Below are 24402 nucleotides of genomic sequence, written 5' to 3' on the forward strand. Positions count from 1 at the left end.
TGCTTTGTATTAATATATACTTAGAGATAATGCTAAGGCGGTCCATGATAATTATGATCTAGTTTACCCCGCAAAGAAAGGGGGTAGGAAAGGGTGTATTAAAAACGTCACCAGCGTGTGCTTTAATCAAACGAGGTACGTTTCAGGGAACGATTAAAATGGTTTATCTCAACAACCAAAGTAAAAATAAAAGCATTATTGGTTATACTTTGGGAGAATAAATATTCTTGGCCATTCTCACAATCGACTTCACGCTCTACCATTAAAGCAACTGTCGGCTCTATCATTGCCACTTGTATTATGATAAGGCCCTTGTTATTAGAGATAGCCATGAAATATCCGATTCTTAATTCGAAAAACGACTTTACTGGAGAGCGTGGAGCCATCTATTAATGGGAACTGAAATAGCGAAACAATAACGTCGTCAGAAAACCATTGTAGAGTATTATAATTAGACAACTTATACTCTACTTAGTAGACTTTAACCATAATTATATATCCCATATTAAATATATTGTTAAAAATTACTATAATTTATCGTCAAATTTACAAACGAGCCAATCAACGCGAATGGTAGTTTTATGTCTCGCTTTTTGGGTCAAAATGTGGCTTAATCATCTTGTTTTGAATTCGACGCTAGCGACATCTGTTGAAAAAAGAGCACTTGCTTTTAGCTCCTCCCCCTAAACATCAATAAAATAAGCCCAGTATCTCATTGGTTCCCTAACACCGACGTCTTCTGACGTGATTGAAGCGTGAGCCCCATCTGGTGTCGGGAAAAATTATTATACATTCTTAATCGAACATAACATCAAAAGCAATATTTAAACTACAAAATAAATAGATTTTATAATACTTTATTTAATTAATAAATTTTAAATAGTAAACGTAAATAGAAAGTTTAAAAAAAATGGAATCGTTAACTTTACTTCTCAAGTCATTTAAATCTTTGACTTTCTTATTCAATTAGATAAATTCTTTATATCTAGCCCTTGATAGTTTAATCTTGTTATTTCCATAAAGAGTTGTTGAGGTTAATGGTAATAGAAAGTGCTGCCGTGGCATGACGGGCTTGCTACCACCTTCCTACGCATTGTAACCAGGCCACCTGAATTAATGGCATTAAAAGACGCTCGATGACTGGGGCCTAAAATGGTGCTGATTATGAGAGACGAGGGGTCCGTAAACTCTAGAGAAATAAGATTTTACAAATCTTGAAATTAACTTGAAATTTCAAAATCTGGCCGAAAACCGCATAAAAGACCAAAAATCAACGAGAAAATCGTGCACTGAAATCTCAAAAGACGTTTCTGATTTCTGAAATAACTTTAGCTACGTCCACACGGTAGAAAACGGTTTGAATCGGTTTAAATCAATATAGCCTGGTTCACACCACTCTTTCGAAACGTTTTGAATCGATTTGAATCGATCTGAATCGATTTGAATCTATATCATTGTCAAGTGTGAGCGCGGATTTTCAGATTCAAAACCTGCGAAATTTGCAAATTTCGGACCCCTCTATAACCGCGTTCAAATTGTAAAATCTTGGTGTCGAATGTATTTATTGTATGTCTATTAATACAGTTGACCCCGAAAATGTTTAATTTGATCTTTCGAAACCGTTTCAAACGTTTCCAAAGTGTCTAGTGTGAACGCGGTTTATGAGACAACTGAATGCAAAAAAAACCGAAGATTATCCTTACGAATTTTGCTCTAAAAGTGCCGGTAATCGCGAGTCACTAGACTTTGTCTCTAGAGTGGCGTGTCTGTTCTACGGTCGTGAGAGTTTACGGAGCAATCTAATTAACTGAGGCTGAGATAACGGCGGCCATCGTGTCGGCCTTTGAGCGAGACGCGCTTGGGCAGAAGCCATTCGTTTCTTCCGCTTGAGCGACGCTGGTGACTTTGAAAATCCTTAAAACGAATAATTAGTCCCCCTTGTACGGTTTCGGGGGTGTCTCAGCCCCTGTTTCATTTCCCTAAATTAATTATACGAAAAACCGCTTCGGAATACGACATTTTTTCGTTGCCGTCATTTTGACATCGTCCATCACGCCTTCCGACAGATAATACGCGCTAGATTAAACTATGTTTACGGAATATTGCGGTCAAAAATGTATTCGACTTCACGGTGAGGTGTAGCCTTTGTTTTCATGATATCCGGATGCTATTCTCTTCCAACCCGGTGAGGCAGAGCCTGTGGTAGTAGTGGAATGTCTTCCCCCGGGGGAAAGATTACGCCGGGAAAGGCAAAGGGGCGTGGTTTTCTTTCGGGATATCACTGGACGAACCGGGTGTTGCCCACGTATTCTTTGATCGCCTGCATACATTCTTGTTGAGGTTCGATATAATAGCCCTTACGTAAATGTAACGCAGTTGCCACGGGGACGTCATCCATTCCAATCCTGTCAAGTATAAATCTGGCAAAAGTGTCGCCTAGGGTCCGTTAATTACCTTATATATGATTAAAATGACGAAGGCCAAAGTTATTATGGTTAGAACGTCAAGAACTGAACGCGTATTTTAGCTTCTACTTCGGTTGACTGGTTTGTAAATGAGATCAGGAATACGTTACTCAAAAGAGACAATAAAATTGGTGCAAGCCAAAGGTGTATTTAGAGGGGCTTGGGGGTTCATCTTCCCCCTTGAAATGGATCAAGGGGGAGGTCAAAAACGGGGTTGTACAGTTGAAACCCCACCCAAAATGGAATCCTTGATGAAAACGTTCTAGAGACGATTGGGAAAGATTTTGAGGTCTATTTTATAATTAAAGGGAAACGGTCAAGCTTTAACCAGTTAGATAGCCCTATAGCCCGTTAAAAACTAAAATTTAAGGCGAAAACCGCATAAAAAAGTATTAAGTGGTTAATTTTTAATAAAATAAAGAAATTTCGGAAAATTGAAAAGCTCGCGTCCACCGTGACACCTGGTGAGAAATCGGTGAGACAGAAAAACAACATAAAAGCGCGCGCTGCTGAAGACGTGAAAGATTTTTTTGCACGCACTGCGCGTTCCAGTTATACGAGACCTAAGCCTAAATTGCGCGATTTTAAAAGTTAGGTTAGTTCGCAAATCGCTCACTAAGGTGCTGCTGGCGCTGGCGATACACCTTAAGATGGCGGCGAAAATTCAAACCCAAATACTTGGCGTTATTTTGCGATTCAACTTTTTGGGCCAAAAACTATTTTTTCAAGACAAAAAAAGGTACGTGTAAGCATATTGAACGTCTTGTTGATCTTTTGATTTGCAAATTAGGCTATAAAAAGAAGTAACCGTGTGTGAAATTGTAGAATGTAAACATTTAAAACTTTAGTTTTGATCAAGAATGAATTTTACACTTAGGGATCCGTTTTAAGAACTACGTTTTACGGCGGCGGAAGAATAATTTTCCAGTGAAATAGTTCATAGTCAATGAAAATATTGCGCAATAAAAATATTCCCATAAAAATGTAGCTGTGACCAAGGTCAAATACCTCACACGCTAAAACACAGTTATACTACCAAGTTCATTGGCCGCCCCTATATCCCTTTTTGCTGAAGACGAGGATCTAGACACTGAAAAATATACAACCAAAAATAAATACAATATAATTATAACATAATAACCATAAGTATGACACTTCCAATTGGTGTACGGGTAGTTTTCCTAGCACTCGGTTTGGACTCGCATTCGAACTGTCTATTATCGTCCTGAACTCTGAAAAAATGTTAGCACCATACCTTTACAAACTTGGCTTTAATCCTGAGAGCTGTTGAAACATCGAGTACGTGATTTACATTATGTTACTCGTCGAAAGGTACCGGTTGAAGCATAAGTAACATTTACCATAAGTATGATACTTCCTATTTTTTAAAGAAAGTGGCGGATCTATCATTGCCACCTGTATTATGAAAGGCCCCTGTTATTAGAGATGGCCATGAATCTAACCGATTCTTTGAAAAACGCGACTTTACAGGAGAGCGTGGTGCCATCTATTTATGGCAAAGTAAGCTAAAATTCAAAATAGCCAAATGATAACGTCGTCAGAGAGCCATTGTAGAGTATTATAGTTAGACAACTTATACTCTATTTAGTAGACTTTAACCTTAATTATATAACCCGCGAAAAAATATTGTTTATGATTGTTGTAGTTTATGTTATTGACCAATTTAGAAACGATCCAATCAACGTGAGGTGTACCTATAAGTACCGCATTTTTGATTTCGACGCTAGCGACATCTATTGAAAAAAGAGCTACTTCACGTCGAGCCGTCACTTGCTTTAAACGCACTCTCGCCAGCTGAATTTTCTCACATAGGTAGCTTTTAGTTCTTTGATTAAAAAGAGATGGCGATGGAGTCTATCGCGACGCGTTCTACGAGCTATTCCAATCTCACTTCAATCTTTATTGTAAAAGTCGAACCTTAGAGTAAAAGTATATGTGGGAAGGAATGAACTATACGCCCCAAAGAGTTAGAAATCAGTCCCTCCAGGGAGCTGAAAATCCTCTCTCCGCTACCTTTGGCTGTACAGCATAGTTAGAGAAACCTCCGCTACTCTCATTGCCGCTACTATCTAATAGAAAAAAATTGAAAGAAAATAAGTAGTCCGAACTCGACGCTAACACAAATTTTGAGCTTGCGAGAATGCGTTTAATCTCAATTTTCTTACGGAACCGTTTTTCGACACTGACTTGGACTCGCAACCGAACTAAGTAGCATATCATCATCCTTGGTATTAGCGTATTTCGCCTTGTGGATTTTATTTATATTCAAAGGTAATGAATTTAGTTTCACGTTAAAAATTGTTCGAGTAGTTCAATTATAAAGGCAGACCGAAAATTGTCATTTGATTCGATACCGAACTTAATTATAAAAGGGATCGCCACAAAGGCCTAATTTTATTAACTTTGCCGACTTCTTTTCGTAGATATTCCTGTCGTCATTTTCTACTTTATTTAAATAACCCGGGTTTAAAATCTTATCTTGTTTTGCTTAGGGCCCATAACGATATAATTTAAAAAATTTTAAAGCATAATTCTAATTTTAAAGCCTAAATTTAATTATCGTACGTTTTGTCGCTTCGATGAGATTACCAACAAAATGGCTACCTATATTAGTATTTTTGATCTCCCCTCCAGGTTTCCATGGAGACCATAGGCCCCTCCCTTAGGTACAAACTATGTATTTGCAAATTTATTTGCCCTTGACGCAATAGACGCTTCAATAGTTCATCCTCCCACGAAATCGCCAAGAAGTAATATTTCCCAGAGCCAAGACCTGCAAGTCACTGTTTATATAGTGCTTGTTAAAATAATGAAAAATTTTAACGTTTAAGGCAGCAACAAGCGTTCCCCATGGCGTACCCTTTTAACCAGGTAGATTTTTTGACATATTGTGGCTTGGTGAAAACACTGCGTTCTGTTTACAGGTGAAAAGTTTCCATTATTTCAACAAGCCCTATATAAACGATACCTTGCGGATCCTGGCTCTCGGAAATATTACTTCTTGGCGATTTCCTGGGAGGATGATTTATTGAAGTGCCTATTAAGAAACAATCTAATGCTTCCGGTGGATCTCTTCCGCTTATTATAGACTGTAGAATATACAAGATCTCCGCTCATTAAGGAATTCTTGGAAAACTGTAAAGTTAAATTAGAACTGTACGTTGTACCTGCATGTTGAAACTTTAACGAAGAAAAGTCGTAGATTTCAATTCCGATACAATATTCACTGTTATCGATTGAATCCGGAGAGCTGTCGCATCTTGAACTCTTGCAGTTGGACACCCTAAAGGTGTTCAACGTCATTTCAATATCGCTGGTTTTACCATCCAATTAACAGCCTTTTAAAAGTCGTGATTTTACCATGCTATTTTACGTAGATAAAGTTGAAATTTGAGTTTTGAAAAACATTTTTGGTTGCCATGGCAAAACTAATGTCTATTGAAACTTTTCTCTTTTGGAGCTTTCAAGGTACACGAAGGTCTACTTAACCCCCGAGTTTGAAAAAAATCGGGGAGAAACACCTAGGGATGTCTCTTTGTAACCCCGAGTCCGTGATTTCGAATAAAGGACACCCAGGTCTATATTGTCTTTGGTGAAAAGTATTTCGCGTTTCCAAAAGCAACATTCTTTTCCATTTTCGGCCTTTTTGCGATAAGAGTGAATAAATTCGGAAGCAATATGAATGTCCGGAATGTTAATGGGAATTGCTAATAGAGAGCTCAGTCCACTCCACCCACCATCTGCTACAATACGCAATTCCCTCGTTTTACCAGAGTAAAGGACCTTCTTCGGATATACAAGACAACGCGTCTTCATCCGCTCGCCAAACCGAAACGTATACGGACTGTCTCTCTTGGAGCGAGAGGAATTCTTTTGATCCTATTCATAAATAAACAAAAGGAAGTTAAGAAGCTTAGGTCTTCATTTGTTTTTTTTGCTCTCTTCTAGTTCTGGACGTAGTCCCAGTCCACCCGCGGATTTCCGCCCAGCGTCCATCTCCGGCGCGCCCTTCAACCAGCCGCCAACTGGCTTCGGGGGATTCTCCGCCACGAAAAGTAATTCCAAGCGAAGCGGCGAAGGGGAACTTCACGGCGGTGGCCTCCGCGATGCCTCCCCCGACGACGATCATCTGCAAATTCAAGATGCTTTCGATGTTCCCGGAAGGGTGGCTTCTCCTAACAGCATCCGACAAAGGAAAATTGAAAAGCAGGTAAGATATATTTATATAATTCTTCATACATTTTCATGAGACCCGGGTCGATGGCCGGCGAGATTCCAGCTATTTGTTATTCCATCTGAATACGAAAGGCACCCTAGAAAAATTCAATGGGAAGATAAATTTGATTCGCGACCGAAACGAGTCTAGGTGGCGTAACGGTGTTAGCTAGGAGCAACAAACACAAGGAGAACGCAGCTAGCCTTTAAACACGCTAACGAAGGGTTGTGTACAAATTTCATTGGACGAGGCTTTATGTTGAACGTCTTACGGGCGGGGGGAAGACAATTTTCGAATTTTCCCCTTCCGACGGCAGCAGGCGCTAAAGCGTCTAGCCAATGAAAAACATACACAAGAAAATCCACGACTTTTGACGGGTTGCGTCCTCCTTGTGTGGGGTGTTGTGTTTGTTGCTCTTAGGTGCTAGCTTCTCCGAGGTAGCGCCTAAGATCTAGCGTCTGCTACCGACAAATTAAAAATTCATAAGATCTGTTTTTCTTAAATTAATTATGTTAAAATGCAAGTATCATTATTTATAACGTCAAATTTACGAATAACGACGAGGAAAAATTAATAGCGTCTACTTCAGCCGCTACCATAAGTGTATGACACCTGTAAGTAGACCAAAGACTCTCTGGCTTATTGCGGATAAGTTTGTCCAAATAGACCTATACTCTATGTAACCTTCACATAAACCTTAGACTGCCAAAAGAGAGATAAATTTCGATATTCCCCTGGAATTTTGGTCCCCACCCCGCCGAGCCGCAATGGTAAAAAGAATTGTTTTCCCGCTCCACCTGACTAGGCGCCACCCAATTTAGTTCCTTTCTCAACCGCACAGCAGCGCTGGGTCCGAATTATTTTATCAATCTTTCTCTTTCCCGGGAATCGGAGATACAAGCTTTGGCATGACATTTTCGGGATCCAACTGGTCGCGGGACAATTCGTCGACAGACAAGTTGTCACATTGAAAATCGCGCAAGGGGGGGCAAGTCGTCACGCGAAAAAAAAAAGAAATAGCACTTTAATATAAAAAAGTTTTAATAAAAGCATTATAAAATCCTTGATTACAAGGTATAAGTCATCGCAATGTTTTCTAAAAATCTGTTGGAATTTGTACCGTTGTATTCTAAAACATAGCTCATTAATCTGTCGTCCAGTTTGACATATTTTGCTCTCTTCGTTGACTGAGTAACTCTGAAATCAAATCACCCTGGGTTAGTTTTAATTCGGTTGGGGCTTGCTCTTTCAGAATAGCTTCGAGAAATGATTACACCAGGCTATGTTTGATTGGAAACCTCGATGCCAAGCTTCAGCTTGATTGTTGGTCCTCGAAAGATTATACAGAATTCGCTCGTGCACACTCCATAGATCCAAAGGAAATAAGGCGTTACGTCTACCATCCCAAGAATGGTGAACGAATGGGGGCGTAGCGATAGTTTTCGGTCGCGAATTACGCAATATATTATTAATTATCTTTCGAGGTAGCTCACGTATGAAAATCTGTTTCACATTTTTTAAAGAGAGTAGAAGCTAAATAAAGATGTCGCCTACTAACGCCCCTTTACGATTTAGTTTTAAAGCAGGGAAGGTCAAACTTTCGTTTAAAAGTCGCTCGATGACTTAGGCCTAAAGTGGTGCCTTTGGTATTAGCCTCGCTGATTATTACTCTAGAATGTAGAAGAATTACCGGACTTAAAAATATTTATTGGGATGGTACATGTTACAACAAAGGAAAGCCTAAGCTGACGTCCTAGGTCTGCTTTTTCGTCTGACTGCGCGTGCATCAGATATTATTGAAACTCGCGTATTCCAATTTTACGTCCTGTTCGGAGGTGTGCATAGAAATCTTTGGGTGGCTTACGCCTGCAGCAGGAGTTAAACTTGTAACAAATAATTGAGTCTACTCAACTTATAATTAGTTATCAAAAATATTATACAGGGCTAGACCAACTTGTTTACCGCTGGTGTCAATCTTGAAGGCCACAAGCTCAGTGGAGTCTGCTAGACAAATTCTAAAGAATCTAGTTAATAATTATCATAATAATAAATGTATGGGAAGTTAATATAAAGATCTCGATTTAAGATACTGAACAAAATTTAATGAAGCATCGTGAAAATTATGATTACAATATTAAGTAACATTAAATTAGGGAGGTATGACTGAAAAGTGCAAGCTAATTATACGATTTAGATAGGGCCTAAAAATATACAGAGACTAAGTATCTTGCGATTACGTAACCTAATTACTTGTCAGTGCACTGTCGATACTATTATCATTTGGCTATTTTTAATTTAACTTGCTTGGCCATAAATAGATGGAACCACGCTCTCTAGTAAAGTCATCGGATAGATTCATTGCCCTCTCTGATAATTAAACTAACCACTAACGTAGCTAAAGTAACTTGCGCTAGCTACCTATAGTCTCTTATACATTTGGTAGCGTAAATGTCAAATGTGTATTTAATAAAGTAACGTATTATTTTAATGTATTTATTACATCACTGTAATAATTTACCAAGAATATATTTATATATTACTATTTAGAGAGAATGAATTTTAGCGTTGTTTCCCCTCACACTCGAAGAGTAAGTTCAAATGATAAAATCAGCTCATCATTTCATTGGTTTCCTAAGACGTTTTCACTTACACGCTTTGGTGTCGTGGGAAATTTCGAGCATAATGTTCGCGGATCTCTAACAAAATAAATAGATTTTAGATTTTATAGAAACATCTATTGGGTGATTCGCTATAAATATGGAACTGTATACTCCCTATAAAGCCAGTTTTCCAAAGCCGCTTGAAAACTGAGAAAATCCGGGTTTTGTCGGGTCGTCGAACTTGGGGTGTATGGGAGCTTCTGAAACGCATCGAAAAAAGCTTAACATTTTTTTTGATATTACGAGAGCCTTTGGAAACAGTCTAGGGCTTAGGCGAAACTCTACCGCGTTATGGACTCGCAGATATGGGAACTATAAAATCTTGAAAAAGAATAGTTATTTTTATAAAGTAACGTGGCCTTCTAGTTTAATTGTAGCACTTACGTCACAGTCTCTTACTTTTACTACAATCGCCAGAGGAATATAGACCCTTACCGCCAAATCTCCAGCCTACGTCCCAGTTTAGATTTCTTAACGTCAAAGCTGGCGCGTTAGCATATTATTACTTACACCGCTAGCGCCCTCTGATCGTGGGAGTTACTAGGCTTTGTTAAAGCAGGGTCAAAACATTTCGCTCCTCATGGGGGCGCTCTTTACCATGAGCTAATTACGTCACTGAATTTTTTAAAGCTTATAATAATAATAATAATAATAATAATCATCATCTTGGCTAATACCCAAGGCACCACCTTAGGCCTAAGTCATCAAGCGACTTTTGAAGCCATTAATTCAGGTGGCCGGGTTTCAATGCGTAGGAGGGTGGTGGCAAGCCCTGCATGCCACGCGAGCCCAGGGGCGTAGGAACCAGGGGGGGCAAGGGGGCAATGCCCCTCCCTAGAATTTTTTTTGGTCAGTTGAAATTTTCAAAAGGCTCAAATTATCATTTTAAAAGCATATACAGTTTATAAAACCTCAACTGTGTTTAAATTTCAGTCTTTTCCCGCCAATTTACACGTGCATTCGGAGAAGCTACACTCCATTAAAAATTAAAAACCATTCTCCAGACCCCTTTTGGTTTCTCTTTGCCCCCTCCAACTTCTAGAACGTTCCTACGCCCCTGCGCGAGCCAACAGCTCCCTACACGCACTATTACCGTTAACCTCAACAAGTAGCTAGTGATACCCTTATAGTGCGAAGAATATACTATTAAAGCTGGTTCTTGTGACGTAAGAGCAACATTTTAACAAATTGGGCAAGACTACTTTTTATGAAATCAACTATTGAAAGATAATCCTTGGATAACTGGCCAAAAATACAATTTTGATAAACTCGCCCTGGATGAAACCACCCCTTGGAATCGTGAACGAGGAAACTTGAAGGAGGATAGAAGTAGCTTCACCCCGCTTTCAGATCTTTTGACTAGAGCATAGCGCCGATTTGATTTCGGTCGGTGGCGGCGTTTGGCGAAAAACACCCGTCGTTGGGGCGCGCCGATTTTTCCAAAATACTCGGCGGCGTTGGTTTTTTTTCGGCGGCTCCGGCGTGAAAGGGAAAAATATCTCCCCTCCCCTTTTGAAAATTAAAAACAAATCCAAAATGTTTTTGATAATAAAAAAGGGGATCGGCGGCGGGAACAAACTTTATCGGCGGCGGCGGCGTCTGTGGCGAGTCGAAAATTTATCGGCGGCGCTAGGCTCTACTTTTGACTAAAGTATAAAACGATTGATTTTATGAAAATTTAAATAGACTACGCTAAATAAATTTGTGCCATTGTTGAAAAATTTTAAAACCTAAACTACTTAAATTCAACACAAGTGACACAGTAAAAACATTAATAACGTAACTACGTCGAACGCTTCAACCAAGAATATAATTTCCACTTAAAAAAAATTTAAAATTTTTTTACGTTGGGAAACTAAATTCGAAATCAGTGTTGCTTGATCGTTAAAAATGTCACTTTTGATATTCAAAATTTTCAACTTAAAACGTGAAATACTTAATAATATAATTATAATACAGGGTACTTACTAAAAAACGATACAATGGTAATAACTCCAAATGTATTTTAGCTTGGAACTTGAAACTTTCAGAACACATAGAACGTGTAGGGGGGCACTTTACAACGGAAATTTCCATGACCTTGAACCATGTCTTCAAGGTCATTTAAAATTTATCTCGAGAACCATTAGAGATACAAAGATGGTTTCAATTAGAAAAGTGTTCCGCTTCACATTTTAGGTGTAAGTAACTTTGATGCTTTCTTATTTGACATGGATTCCTTATAGCGCGAGCTCCCGACAAATCGCAAGCCAAATTTTCCGAGTCTATTCGCGACCGAAAACTATCGCTACGCCCCCTTTGGTTCGCCATTGAAAATTAGATAGGTAGCGGATAAAGTAGACGCTATTAATGTTTCGTCATCGTTATTCGTAAATTTAACGGTATAAATAATGATACTTGCTTATATTTTGATAAGTTAATTTAAGAAAAAACGTACTTAAGACTTTTAAATTTGTCGGTAGCAGACGCTAGATCATAGGCGCAAGCTCGGAGAAGCTAGCGCCGTTACGCCACCTAGATTATCTTAAAGGTATATAATGTAAAAAATTAAACTGCGTAGGAATATTTATTTATTGATAAACCATATTTGTTTTGCGATGAAATAGTATTATTAAATCAATATACGACGGTCTTCGCAAACGCGATCTTGAAAAATCAACTGGAGCTTGCGAAATAACATTAGCGGGATTGGTAAAAATGTGTTGTATATTTCGGTTAATATTAATAAAAATCCGGGATCAGTACTAGCCAGAAGTTATATATTTATACATTTGGAAGGCCCTGACGATTCAAATAGAGACGGGAATGGGTTATGGCCAAGGTTTTCGCTCGCGGATGTCATAAAAATATAATGTGTGTTACGAATGACGATAGTCTAGAGTGATATTATATCTGGTTTCTAAAACCTCTTTAGCTGTGAGCGTCAATTTTTTAAATATTCCTTAAAGCTGGTTTCACACTCGACGGAAAATATGCCGGAAAGACGATAATAAACGACGAGCTGAAAATTGATTCCCATTCGATCTACCGCTAACGTTCAACTTTACGCTGCTAATTTTCCTTCGATTGTGAAACCAGCTATAGGCTGGTGTTCACTAGCACCAAAACACCACGACGGTGAGCATCAACGCAAAAAAAATTAAGCTTAACGGGAGTTTTTCACTTCGACGTTACCAACCTTTAAAGCAAGTAGCGGCGCTAATATAGCCACCTTTATTATGGAAAGGCCCATGTTATTAGAGAGGGCCACGAATCTATCCGATTCTTCGAAAAACGCAACTTTACTGGAGAGCGTGGTGCCATCCAAGGAAGCTAAAATTTAAATTATAACGTCGTCAAAGAGCCATTGTAGAGTATTATAGTTAGACAGCTTATACTCTATTTAGTGGACTTTATCCTAAGTTTAATATACCATGTTATTATATTGTTTATAATTGCTGTAATTTATGTTATTGACCAATTTACAAACGATCCAAACAACGCGAGGGTACCTATAAGTACCACCTTTTTGATTTCGACACGAGTGACATCTATTGAAAGAAGAGCTACTTCACATCGAACCGTCACTTGCTTTAAGCGTTTCTCATTTTTGGCACGTACAAATGTTCTTATGAACATAAACAAAAATACATTATTAGCCACGCTATACAAAATATGTTTTTTTTTGCGTCAACGCTCGCAGTCGCAGAATTAATATGAAACAAAATCAATCGAAAAGTTAAGCCACCCCTTGAAAACGTGAACGGCCAACTTGTAGTAATGTGGATTGTACAGACCAAAGCGACGTCTACGCTCAGCTACCAGTTCCCTCTATTCGCGACCGAAACAGCGCTAGCTTCTCCGAGGTAGCGCCTAAGACCCAGCGTCTGCTACCGACAAATTAAAAAGTCATAAGAACAATTTTTCTTCAATTAACTTATCAAAATATAAGCCAACGATGTAAAAATTATATTAAAATGCAAGTATTATTACTTATGAAGTCAACTTTACGGATAACGATGATGAAATACTAGTAGCTTTTCCTTTAGCCGCTACCTATCTTGGTTTCAATGGCGAACCAAAGGGGGCGTAACTATATTCCTAAGTGTCTTTTGTCTGTCTGTCTTGCGTCTGTTTCTCTATAGACATCCGAGCCGTTCAACCTAGGACCTCCAAATTTCTCACAGCTATTCTAATGGCGCAAAGGCAGCGAGTCGCGCTATTTTCATCGATTTCCAATTTGGGTTAAGTTAATTAATTAAATAATGTTAAAAAGCGAGTAGAAATCTATGTATTTTTGTCCCTGGAAAGGTGCCGTGAATCCTGCAATCTACATACACCTATACAACCAATATCTACATACACCTTCCCAGCTAGTATTATAATATATTAATCATTTAATTCCTAAATATATCATCATCAGAAATGTAATTAATTAGTAAAAATTAAAAATATTTTAATATTGGCTAAGTATATAGTTGCTTAGAATGATATCTTAGAAATCGGTTTATCTCCGTTACTGAACGCTCCCATGTAATCTTCGAAAGCTCCACCAGGAAAGCTATTCCGAGCCACTTATAAATGACATAACTACAAGTTACAGAGTGCCCTCTTTCTTATTTTGTGGCGTAACTCTTCTTGCCTCTCGCTCGGCTGTTGGCAGAAAACGGGAAAAGAATTCCGGGAAACTTCGCAGATCTCGGCCCGAAAGTTAGAGAGGCTTCATAATTAAGAGAAAGCCTCCTCAGGCCGTAACTAACGCACTTACATTCGCTCCAGATAGCTACTTTTATTTACGCTCTTATATTCTAGAAGTTACTTTCTCTCTTTTACCGGCGTATTTGCCTTCCCAAAATTACACTGTATTTATGTTAGGCCAGTCGCTGATGCTTTCTCGAGAAAGAGAGATAGTCGAATAAGGGTCAGGCTTGGAAATAAGGTTTATTTCTAAACTGGTCTATTTGGCCAGTGACTCCCAACTCTTGAATTATTTAAGTGGTCACGTAGACCAGTAAGTTGGTTAATAATACGGTAGATAATTTTGAATTAATAAACTAGACACTGGACCAGTGAACCCCTAGCTTTTGAATAAAAAAACTGGTCCGAGCAATTAATAAACTGGTCTTTGACTAGTGACCACCGCTTATTTCCAAGCCTGATAAGGGTCAACAGTCAACTAAAAATGCGCCTTATCAGAAGTCTATAATCACCATCAGCGGGGAAGTATGAATGCCTAATGTCATCGAATAAAAACAGATAACTTTAAAACTGTGGTAGTCGAGCACTGACAATAATGAGGGAAATTATAAAGAGCTGCCACCGATTAAATGGCGCCACTATGTACTAGGGTAGTTAAGCTATTATCCCCAATGGAAAAGGTTATTGCCCTTTGCCCTTCTTTACTATTGGTCGATGAAAAAACATGACCTTTCACCCGCTTCCCCATTGGTGGAAATAGCTTAACTATCCTAGCATACAGTGGCGCCATCTAATCGACGGCTGCTCTTAAAATTTCCCTCATTGATTCATATGTAGATCGGGCTCTCAGCACCACCCTGTCGAAGGGGAAGGCCTTAACGCCCCGCCCCACTTCTTTACGTAGATGATGACGCGGCTAGACCGAGTTGAATTTAAGTAGTCGCGGGCCAATAAACCGTTCTATAAAATCAGATGTACTTTCCCCCTTTGAAGTAGGAGGGGGGTGAAAGTTTGGACAGATTTTCGACGGTTATAAAATTATTTATCTGGAAAACCTTTGGTCGGTTTAAAAATGGCTAGAAATATCTCCATAAATATAATATGTCTAGCCCACACAATAAGGCTAAGTTTTGAAACCAAAGAATAGAGAGCGTTGCTAGTCCCACCAATTTGGTCGAAGAGTCTTTGTGAAATGTTTGGCCGGTTTTGCTCGGGTTTCAGAGAACGGGCCAATTACAGAGCAGCATTTATCGATAAACTGAGTACTGCCTCTAGGACAGCCACATCGTAGTAATGCTATCTATGTAAGTTCTACATTCATGCGTATATATGTATTAATTCATGGTATGGATTATTTTTCTACGGCCGATTGGGAAGTTTTCTAATTGAAATCTGGCGAGACTGAAAATCTTTAATTTTCGTGTATTAAAAGATCTTTAAAGCAAGTGGCGACTCGACGTGAACAAGCTTTTTTCAATAGATGTCGCTAGCGTCGAAATAAAAAAGGCGGTACTTATAGGTACCCCTCGCGTTGATTGGATCCTTTGTAAATTGGTCAATAACGTAAATTCCAGCATTTCTAAACAACATTTCTAAAAGGAATATATAATTTAGGTTAAAGTCCACTAAATAGAGTCTAACTATAATACTATACCATGGCTCTCTGACTACGTTATCATTTGACTTTTTAATTTTTAGTTTCCTTGGCATAAATAGATGGCACCACGCTCTCCAGTTAAGTGGCGTTTTTGAGGAATCGGATAGATTCATGGCCCTCTCTAATAACAAGGGCCTTTTCATAATACAGAAGGCAATGATGGAGCCGCCACCACTGGCTTTAAAATTTTATTTATGTGATGAAAACCATTATAATAATAATTATATAAGTTATATCGTTTTTTCCAAGTCTTAGTTATAAATTTTCTCTAGTTACAATTTTTCTTTATATAATCAAAATATTCAGTCTAACACAGGGTTTCGAACCCACGCCCTCCCGTCACGCAAGAGCCTAATCTACGGAAATAACGAGTAACGAGACATTTCGGCTCGGCATAGAAAGAGAGGCGATGCTTTTACAACGACTATATATTAGTAGCTAATCCTTATCTTGAAATCTCCGATTTTTATGGCGGAATTCTGTTTTTCGCGATTTTGAACGTGTCATTTATTGGAATTTCCGTATACTTTCTTTCCCGAAGGAGGTTGTTGTAGACTCCTGACCTCGTATAGAGCCCCGGTCATTTCGCCGGGTTTGAAATCATTACGGCATCATTCTCTATATATCTTCATAACCCCGTATAAAATATAAATTACGCGAAGCTTCGGCGGAAATAAAAATGCCAGAACAATTTCTTCTCGGCGCCACCAAAGCGAGCCATTGTAAAAAGATGGCCGCATTTGGCCGCGAGTGTGAGGAGGAAGCGGTAGAGGTCTTAGAAGGGAAAATAATAAGGTGGCTAGAAAGGTATATAAATAAAAAAGTCTTCGAGTCAAAAGTCTTGTTATCTCCTTTTTTTCGGGGCATCAAGTTTCGGCGATCCTTCAAGCATCCGCTCTTGGAGCCCAACTTCGGGCGGAATGCGCGCCACAAATCTCCTTCGCCCCAGGAACCTCTCGTCCTTTCACCCTGGTACAAGTCCATCGACTAGATTGGGAGTATTTCGGACGTAGAGAGTCTCGAAGGCGACTGGAGATCAGAGCGAACCCGAAAGTGACACGGCGAATACCGTTCTCGATAAAAGATACGCTCGAAATGAAATAGTCACTTCGATTTCCGAGTGACTGCCAGTGTAGGAGCGGCTCAGTTTCGAAGTAGCGAGGGGTCGCGGCCTCGCGGAGTCATTTTCCGAGCGCTTTTTTTCCCGCTTCCTCTCTTCCCCGTAATGCTTTATTTCTAAACTCCGAACGGATCCAGAAAGTTTTCGGATTTTCCGCTTTTCAGCGACACGACGACGTGACCCTTCTGAATATTCAACGACTGCTTCTTCTTCTTCTTCGGGACTCTTTTTCAACGCGGAATGTCGACGGGAAATGTTCTTTGAAAGGAGTGTCTTCCCTTTCCAAGCGAAAGCGTTACGTTGCTCAAACAAATTGCGACTTATTTGATTTTCCCCGGGCGAAGAGCTTTCAACTTATAAATAAGCAAAAAGCCATCAAACCAGGACAAAAATGTAAACGAAAACCACTGGGTAGACGACACATAAGTAGACAAATAAGCGGGAAGAAATATCTTTCATTATCGCGACGATGGATCTTGTGATTAAAGTTGCTATGATATCGTTAAAAGCATTTTTTGCTCCGGGGGTCAATAGGTGGTTTTTTTTTTCGCCACAAAAAGTGTAAACTTTTTACCCTAAAACGTTTTATTCGCCTGTTCTCGGGGTAAGATTTACCCTGTCCCGAATTTTGTTCGCTTGTTCCAGAGCTCAAATGTTACACTTTTTACTCCTCCTCGAAAGGAGGTGCAGAGGGAGTAATCTAGCTTATATAGAAAATTCGTCTGCTTAAATTTCGTTTCACGAAAACATGACGGGTTTTTGAACATCTTCACATGTGGCAAGCTTTTAATAAAGTAAATCTAATTGTTAAATGCTAGTTAATGACTTTAAAAGTCGCTTGATGACTTAGGCCTAAGGAAGTGCCTTGCGTATTAGCCTAGCTGATTATTATTATTATTAAATAAATAAGAAAAATGAGTCATATATTGATGACCTCACCACCGGTCGCCATCTTAAAAACTAAACAAATAAATAAGCTTTAACCTTTAACTACTCCCCTCTTACTCCAACTCATTTTTTTCGTCAAGATAGAATTGGAGTAAAATGACGTCATAGGGCTACACTTTTTAACCTGCTCAAAAAACCCAGAACAGGCGAAAAAAAACCACCTCATATAGCAGCGCCACCACCCGAGTTCGCGAAATGAATTATGCATGTTCGCTTTCTTTACTAATGACTTCAGCGAAGTATTACAAAATGAATAAATATCAAAATCCAAGACAAAATTTTGACTGTACCTAAAACAAGTTGGCAAGCCAAAATATACCTCTCCTCGGAAGAATGGTCCCTAGTGGTATTAATTCCTCGACACGACCCCCAAAAGATATCTCCGCAATTCAGAGTTATTTACGAAAAACGTATTCTCGGTTCAAACCCTGCGCGGTATAAAATTTTAATTTTAATTTAAATAATTCAGACGAAACAATCGAGTTTAATTTATTCATAATATTATAAATTGAGTAGTTACAACAGCGAGTTAGACTTACTAAAACAATGCACAATTGAATTTAACCCTTTTTACAGTACATGTTTATCAGTTGAATATAATACTAAGCAAATTTTAATGAAAGAAATATCTACAGATGGTATTTGTATTTTTCTCGCTTACGAAATACTTGCCGCATCTTTAACGCTCATTTTATTTCAACGCTCGTAGACTTCCAGTTGACGTTGTGACACATAGCGCATGAAAAAGACCAATGCCGTCCAATTTCCAATATCATATAATGACTCGCACACCCAAGAAATCATTGACTGCGTTAGAAATCGTAGATATCCAAATATCCACACCAAATATATTTACAAGAAGCAAAAACCTTACCATCAACAAAGCACAGAGAGCCACTTGACTAACCGCCAGCTCTTAAAGCAATTAACGTTAAATTATCTCCTTTGAATTAACACAACTATATATAGGTCGTTAATAATACCCGTAAATAAATAACAAAAAAACTAACAAAGTGGACCACCCACAGGGTCTACCCTTTAACCCTCTTATCTCGGCTGACTGCGCTAAAACAAGATTTAACCTTTAAAAAAACCAGATTAGGCCTTCATAAATTCATTAATAAAAAAAGACTTTATTACCTATTATGCTTACGATGCGTGTCTTAATTTCAGTGAACCGAAGGAGCTATCGGTGGTTCTGTGGTAGAGCGCTCGACTGCCAAGCCGAATGGTCTGGGTTCGAAACCTGGGTGGCGCATTTGTTTTAATCAATAGAGAAACGCTAAATTAGAATTTCTTCGATGCAATAATTTCAATTTCAATTCTATTTCAATTAAACCAAAATTTCGTACTCTATTAAATACGCTTCCGATAAAGCTGAAGGTCTAATTTTCAATAAGGCGTAACAAGTGTCGGTGGTTCTGTGGTAGAACGTCCGCCTGTCAATCAGGAGGTCTCGGGTTCAAATCCCGCCCGATGCGATCGCAAATTGATACTAAGACGAATACCGTGTACAACTGGTGGAAACCCTGCCATTGGACGTTGAGAGGTAGCATTACACTCAGCACTCGGTCCGTCCCAAAGTCATTAAGAAGAAGTTGGAGAGAAAACGCCCATATAAACACAACAGACTCAACATGCACAACCATCAGAACACAAACACAACAAATTCAACACTCACAACCTACGCATAAACATTACAAAAACGTAAAACACCAAACCGTCACGACGGTGAGCGAAAAACACCATCCAAACCAAACCGCAAATGAATCGCAGGCCTGACAGACAGACCCACAGACCCACAGACCGACACGGTGGTTGTATAACCCCTCCTCGGAGAGGTAAAAAGGTTAAAAGGTGAGGTTCCATGCATGATTCATATCAATTAATAGGTTTTTTTTATTGCCGTAGTATATATTACAATCTTTTGAGGCAGAACGGCTCCTGGTGGAGCTCGGCAGAGTTAAAATACAATACAACAAATACAAAATTGACTAGTGTTATTGGTAATATCATAAGTAATATGTCAATAAGCATGCCAATTAGGAAAATTATCACCGAACTAGGCAAAATATATAGTAAATTTGGCGGAAAGATAACAGCACGAATTTCCGGTAAATCGGCGGTAGGAATTTGGAAATAGACGAGTAAATAAAACCGCTTTACATTTGAAATATTTTTAACGAACTTCCGAGGGAATTGTGGGTAAGAAAGGAGAACCTGATTGGCTATTACGAGAGACTGCGCAGAACGTAAATTATCCTACTTGTACACTTTTACAAAATGTTCCGGCGAAGTGGCGGTTCAGTGTTCCACATCTTAAACTAATTTATTTAAATATTGAGTGTTAATGATTAAAACGGTTTCGAAAAAAGAAAAACGTAGTTTCTGGAGATGAACTTAACAACTAAAAAAACATGGTATGATAATATTAAAATCTAAATTTAAAAATATTTTTCGGACAAGGCTTAATGCATCTTTCAATGTAGGTTTGCTTTGAAAGTGATTTTAAATGAAGATTTCAGTTTACCAAAAGGAAAGCTTTTACAACCTTTAAGGCAACAACTGGGAACCACCCTGGAAACTCATTTAACAAAGCTAATTTAAACTAATAATAATAGTAAAACGATAAGAGATCTTTCATGTATATCGTAATCAAAAAATGACAACATAAGCAGCCGACGTTCATAGACCAATGAAAATAGGTTTATAGTTGTAAGAATCAGCCGTAAGATGCCGCTACCATCACAATACAAATATTACGTGACTAGGCTGGATAATCCCCATTTCCTTCCCTCTGTTTCAAAATACCTTCCCCGTGAAAATTAATGAAAAACTGGCAAACAATTTCTTTACTCGTCTATTGGCCTGTTTACGGTTGAATTTCTATGTATAGCCCCGCACGCTATATACCTTTGGAAAATATCGTTATATTTCATACTTTATTAATTAACATGGATAAGATTTAAAAACTGTTGTAATAATTTAATTTTAGTACTACAGTAAAGCATGTCTAAAGAATTCCGTTTGGCGAGTCCAAGGTAAGTATAGAACGGGTAATGCCGAGATGACCACGTTGACGTATAAAAACGTGTGGTTAGATGATTGTTTAGAATCGTAAAACTAAAAATACGCTACAATGAAACTTAAAAATAATTATCTCCGTTAAATATTTATTGATCACTTTGAAATTTACGCAATAGACATTTATAAAACAGATTAATATAACACGCGTCGGAACCTTCTGGAAATTCATGCTATATTTTTCCGCCAAATGTACTATATATTTTGCTTTTCTTAAACTACAACTCAGTATAATTTTCAGAGCTATGGCGCAATCTCAGCACAGAGCTCCCTAGAGTTTAAATATGCCCAAGGATAATATACCTCTACCAAGGACGATAACACGTTATTCAGTTCGATAAGACGCTAATCAGTTCGAGTGCAAGTCCAGCTTGGCGAGAATGTCAGTGTCGATAAAAGTTTCGGCCAGGAAATTAGCTTTAAAACAATAGGAAGTGTTGTACGTATTGTTATTATGTTACTTATACGGCAATATCACAATACCCCGGTGCAGTGCTTCTTACTACATACAATAACATTTTAGGTGTAGTTAATAATGTTCGAGTTAAGAAAATGTTGTAAACAAAACCAAGGATACTAAAAATGGGCTTGAAAGTAATAAGAATATAAATTAAATGTAAATATAATACAATATAATATAATATAATACAAAATAATAAAACATGCTGAATCTCAGACTTAAGGCAGCAACATAGCATGACACAAACCCTGAAAACAGTGACCTGTGCTAAATTAGACCTACATCATTATTTTTATAAGTTTTAGCAAAGTTAGTACTAGGGTAAAGGATACCGTTCCGTTATTCAAAGGGTCACTTCTAAAGCCCTGGATTACATTTAGTGATTTAGCGATATGGTCCATATCAGGATATTATTCCCTAGATGTCGTTAGATGATGACTTGGTCTATGCATCATGTTAATTGACATTCCGAGAGTATGATACGCTGTTTGGAAACGACGCCAGCAACGAACCGTGTTCCTCCATCTATTACAAATAAAGAAATTGATTGATTAATTGTATAGTTTCAGTAACAATGAAAATATAAATTCGTATTAATAACCCCTGTTTTCAAGATTTTCAGCCATCCAAACATAACTAGTTTTATTCTGGGTGTGATTTGATTCCACTTGAATCCAAATTTGGACGTTGAATTTAATCATTTTCATAATGGTACTTTGACACGAAGATACGAGTCAGTCGATATCACGGTTTTCCCTTTGGATTCCTCCACCAATAGACATTTCTATAAGGTAATATGGCTTTTCACCTATATGCAACAAGCGTTCCCTTTTAACCAGGTAGCATTGTTGGACATTTTAAAGCTTAGCAAAAACACAATGTTCAGTTAACAGGTAAATGGTTTCCATTATTTCAACAAACACTATATAAACAGTACCTTGGAAGTCCTGGCTCACGGAAATATTACTTCTTGGCGATTTGATTGAAGGAAGTTTTATTTAAGCGCTTATAGGCTCTAAAATAAATGCCGCTCTCTTTTTCTTTCGTCCCCTTCACGCCAGGGTTGGCAAAATCCTTGTTTTTTTCAAAAAGAACAAAAACAATGTTTTTTATTGTTTTAAACAAGATTCATTGTTTTTAACTGTTTTTAAATCAAACCATAAAAAACACATAATAAACAATAAAAAACTTTGTTTAAAACACGTTTTAAACAATTCATTATACTTATGAATCAGACTCACGAGTAAACTCATTTAAAGAAATATTACGTATCAATAAACGTATTATCATAAGTGGCATATTTACCCTAAGTTTGTCAATAAGATGAATTTTTCAATGATACCTTGTTTAACGAAAGTGACGTAAATGACGTCATTTTTCCAGTGACGAAATTTACGTAATGTGTTTGCGAAACGGCGTCTGCGGCGAGAGCATTAAAAATACCATATAGGGTACTTGAACGGAATTCGCTAGTCCTACGTTTCTTTGGTCTGTTTAGAACAAGCTCTAATTGAAGATTTTCTGTGTGAAAGGCTCCTATTGGCACACTTAGGGTAATTATGCCACTTATGGTATTATAAATAAACTCACAGGGCGAAGAACCAAAGAGTACACGCTTATTTAAACGAGCGAAGAATTTCGCTAAGCGTTGTTGACCAACCATTGACGGCCTTAGGGTTTTCGATGCCCCATGCAAATACTACCTAATTAACCTGTAGTAGGGTTTTTAATATAGCTATCATCCTGGAATTTTCAGTCGCATAGTTCTAAGAAAAGGGAAAATAGCTAGTTATCCACACATTGTTTTTAGGTTTGGTTTATTGAAATGTGCACGTCTGCAGTCATAAATCATCATAAATAAACAATGTTATAAAAAATAAGCACTTAGATACCTCTATAATCTTAAAACTTCCATCACATCATAAAATTTCAAAAAAATCTACCGAAATCCCTTAATTTTTATCTAGGAGTGCCGCCTAGTCGGTTTTAACCCGATTTGTCCAGACCGGCCGTGTTTCTTGTACTGGCACAGCCCGACTAAACAGCAACCCTACTTTTATCTCGTGCATAGGTAGGGTGCCAAATAAATGTATATTGGCAGCTATATACATTCTATTTAGACAAAAAGATAAAATTCAATGCGTTCGTAGGAGCTTTTTGCACTGGTAGGAAATTTATGAAATCATATCGAGCCCATTCAGTCGCTCTTTTCAAAGAATCTTAAGATCCAACTACCCGTTATCAATACAATTTACCTTTCTTAGAGCCTTGGAATGGTTTTTTCTGCCTTTTCCCTCATATTGAATAACCAAAATCTTACAAAAAAACAATGAAAATTTACCTTATAAAAAACATGTTTAAAACAGATAGTTTAAAACGTTTAAAACAAATTGGTGTTTGTTCAAAATATTTGTTTTAAACGTGTATTAAACACTTGTTTTAAACATTTTGTTTTAAACTTGCCAACCCTGCTTCACGCATGCGCGCGAGTCGCTGAATAAAATAGTCACGTGTTTATGTTAGTTTTATTTGCAAGGCTAGGAGTGATAGCGCGCCCGCATATTTTTCTTTCAGGAGGCACGTGCGAAACAGAACGAGCCCTACTATAACGAAATATTAAGCTGGGCGCGCTTTAAAATATCACGATTTTACAAGTATGTCCTCGCTCGCGGTATAACTACTTCTAGGCAAATCGCTGAACAGGTTTTGTTTAAGCACGGATTAATAAACACACGGATGCTTCACTAGTGGAATAGTTTCGATTAGAACGCTACCTAGCGGCCGAATAAAAACCGGAAATGAAGAGGAGAGATTGAACTGAGATTTTGCGTCCGTTCATGTTCGACACCTATAGCTATTAAAAATCAGTCAATAGAGTTATTAGGATGTTTTAAAATTTTAATTATGTTTTCGGATCACGCATACGCATAATTACCAAATGAGATTTCAACAAAACAAAAAGAATACCATAGATAAAATTATTCCATTGATTTTTTTACAGGTGCATATTTTAAAAATTCATTTGACATCAAAGACTTAAGAACTTCTTTACTTTTTAAAACGCCAAAGACGAAGATTTCAAAATTTGGGAAAA

General features: G+C 38.0%; 1 protein-coding gene across 2 annotated transcripts in view; it reads left to right on the forward strand.

The window, feature by feature from the left end:
- LOC149959101 (protein king tubby 1-like) overlaps nucleotides 1-24402 on the forward strand; it is a 140796-nt gene that overhangs the window by 9726 nt on the left and 106668 nt on the right. For both annotated transcript variants that reach the window (XM_090166427.1, XM_090166425.1), the window contains exon 2: nucleotides 6435-6696. In XM_090166427.1, coding sequence (XP_090022553.1) covers nucleotides 6435-6696 — 262 coding nt within the window. The remainder of the gene's footprint in view (nucleotides 1-6434; nucleotides 6697-24402) is intronic.

The sequence above is a fragment of the Leiobunum rupestre genome, chromosome 2 (genome assembly GCF_980474605.1).
Source record: "Leiobunum rupestre chromosome 2, qqLeiRupe1.1.hap1, whole genome shotgun sequence".
NCBI lineage: Eukaryota > Metazoa > Arthropoda > Arachnida > Opiliones > Sclerosomatidae > Leiobunum > Leiobunum rupestre.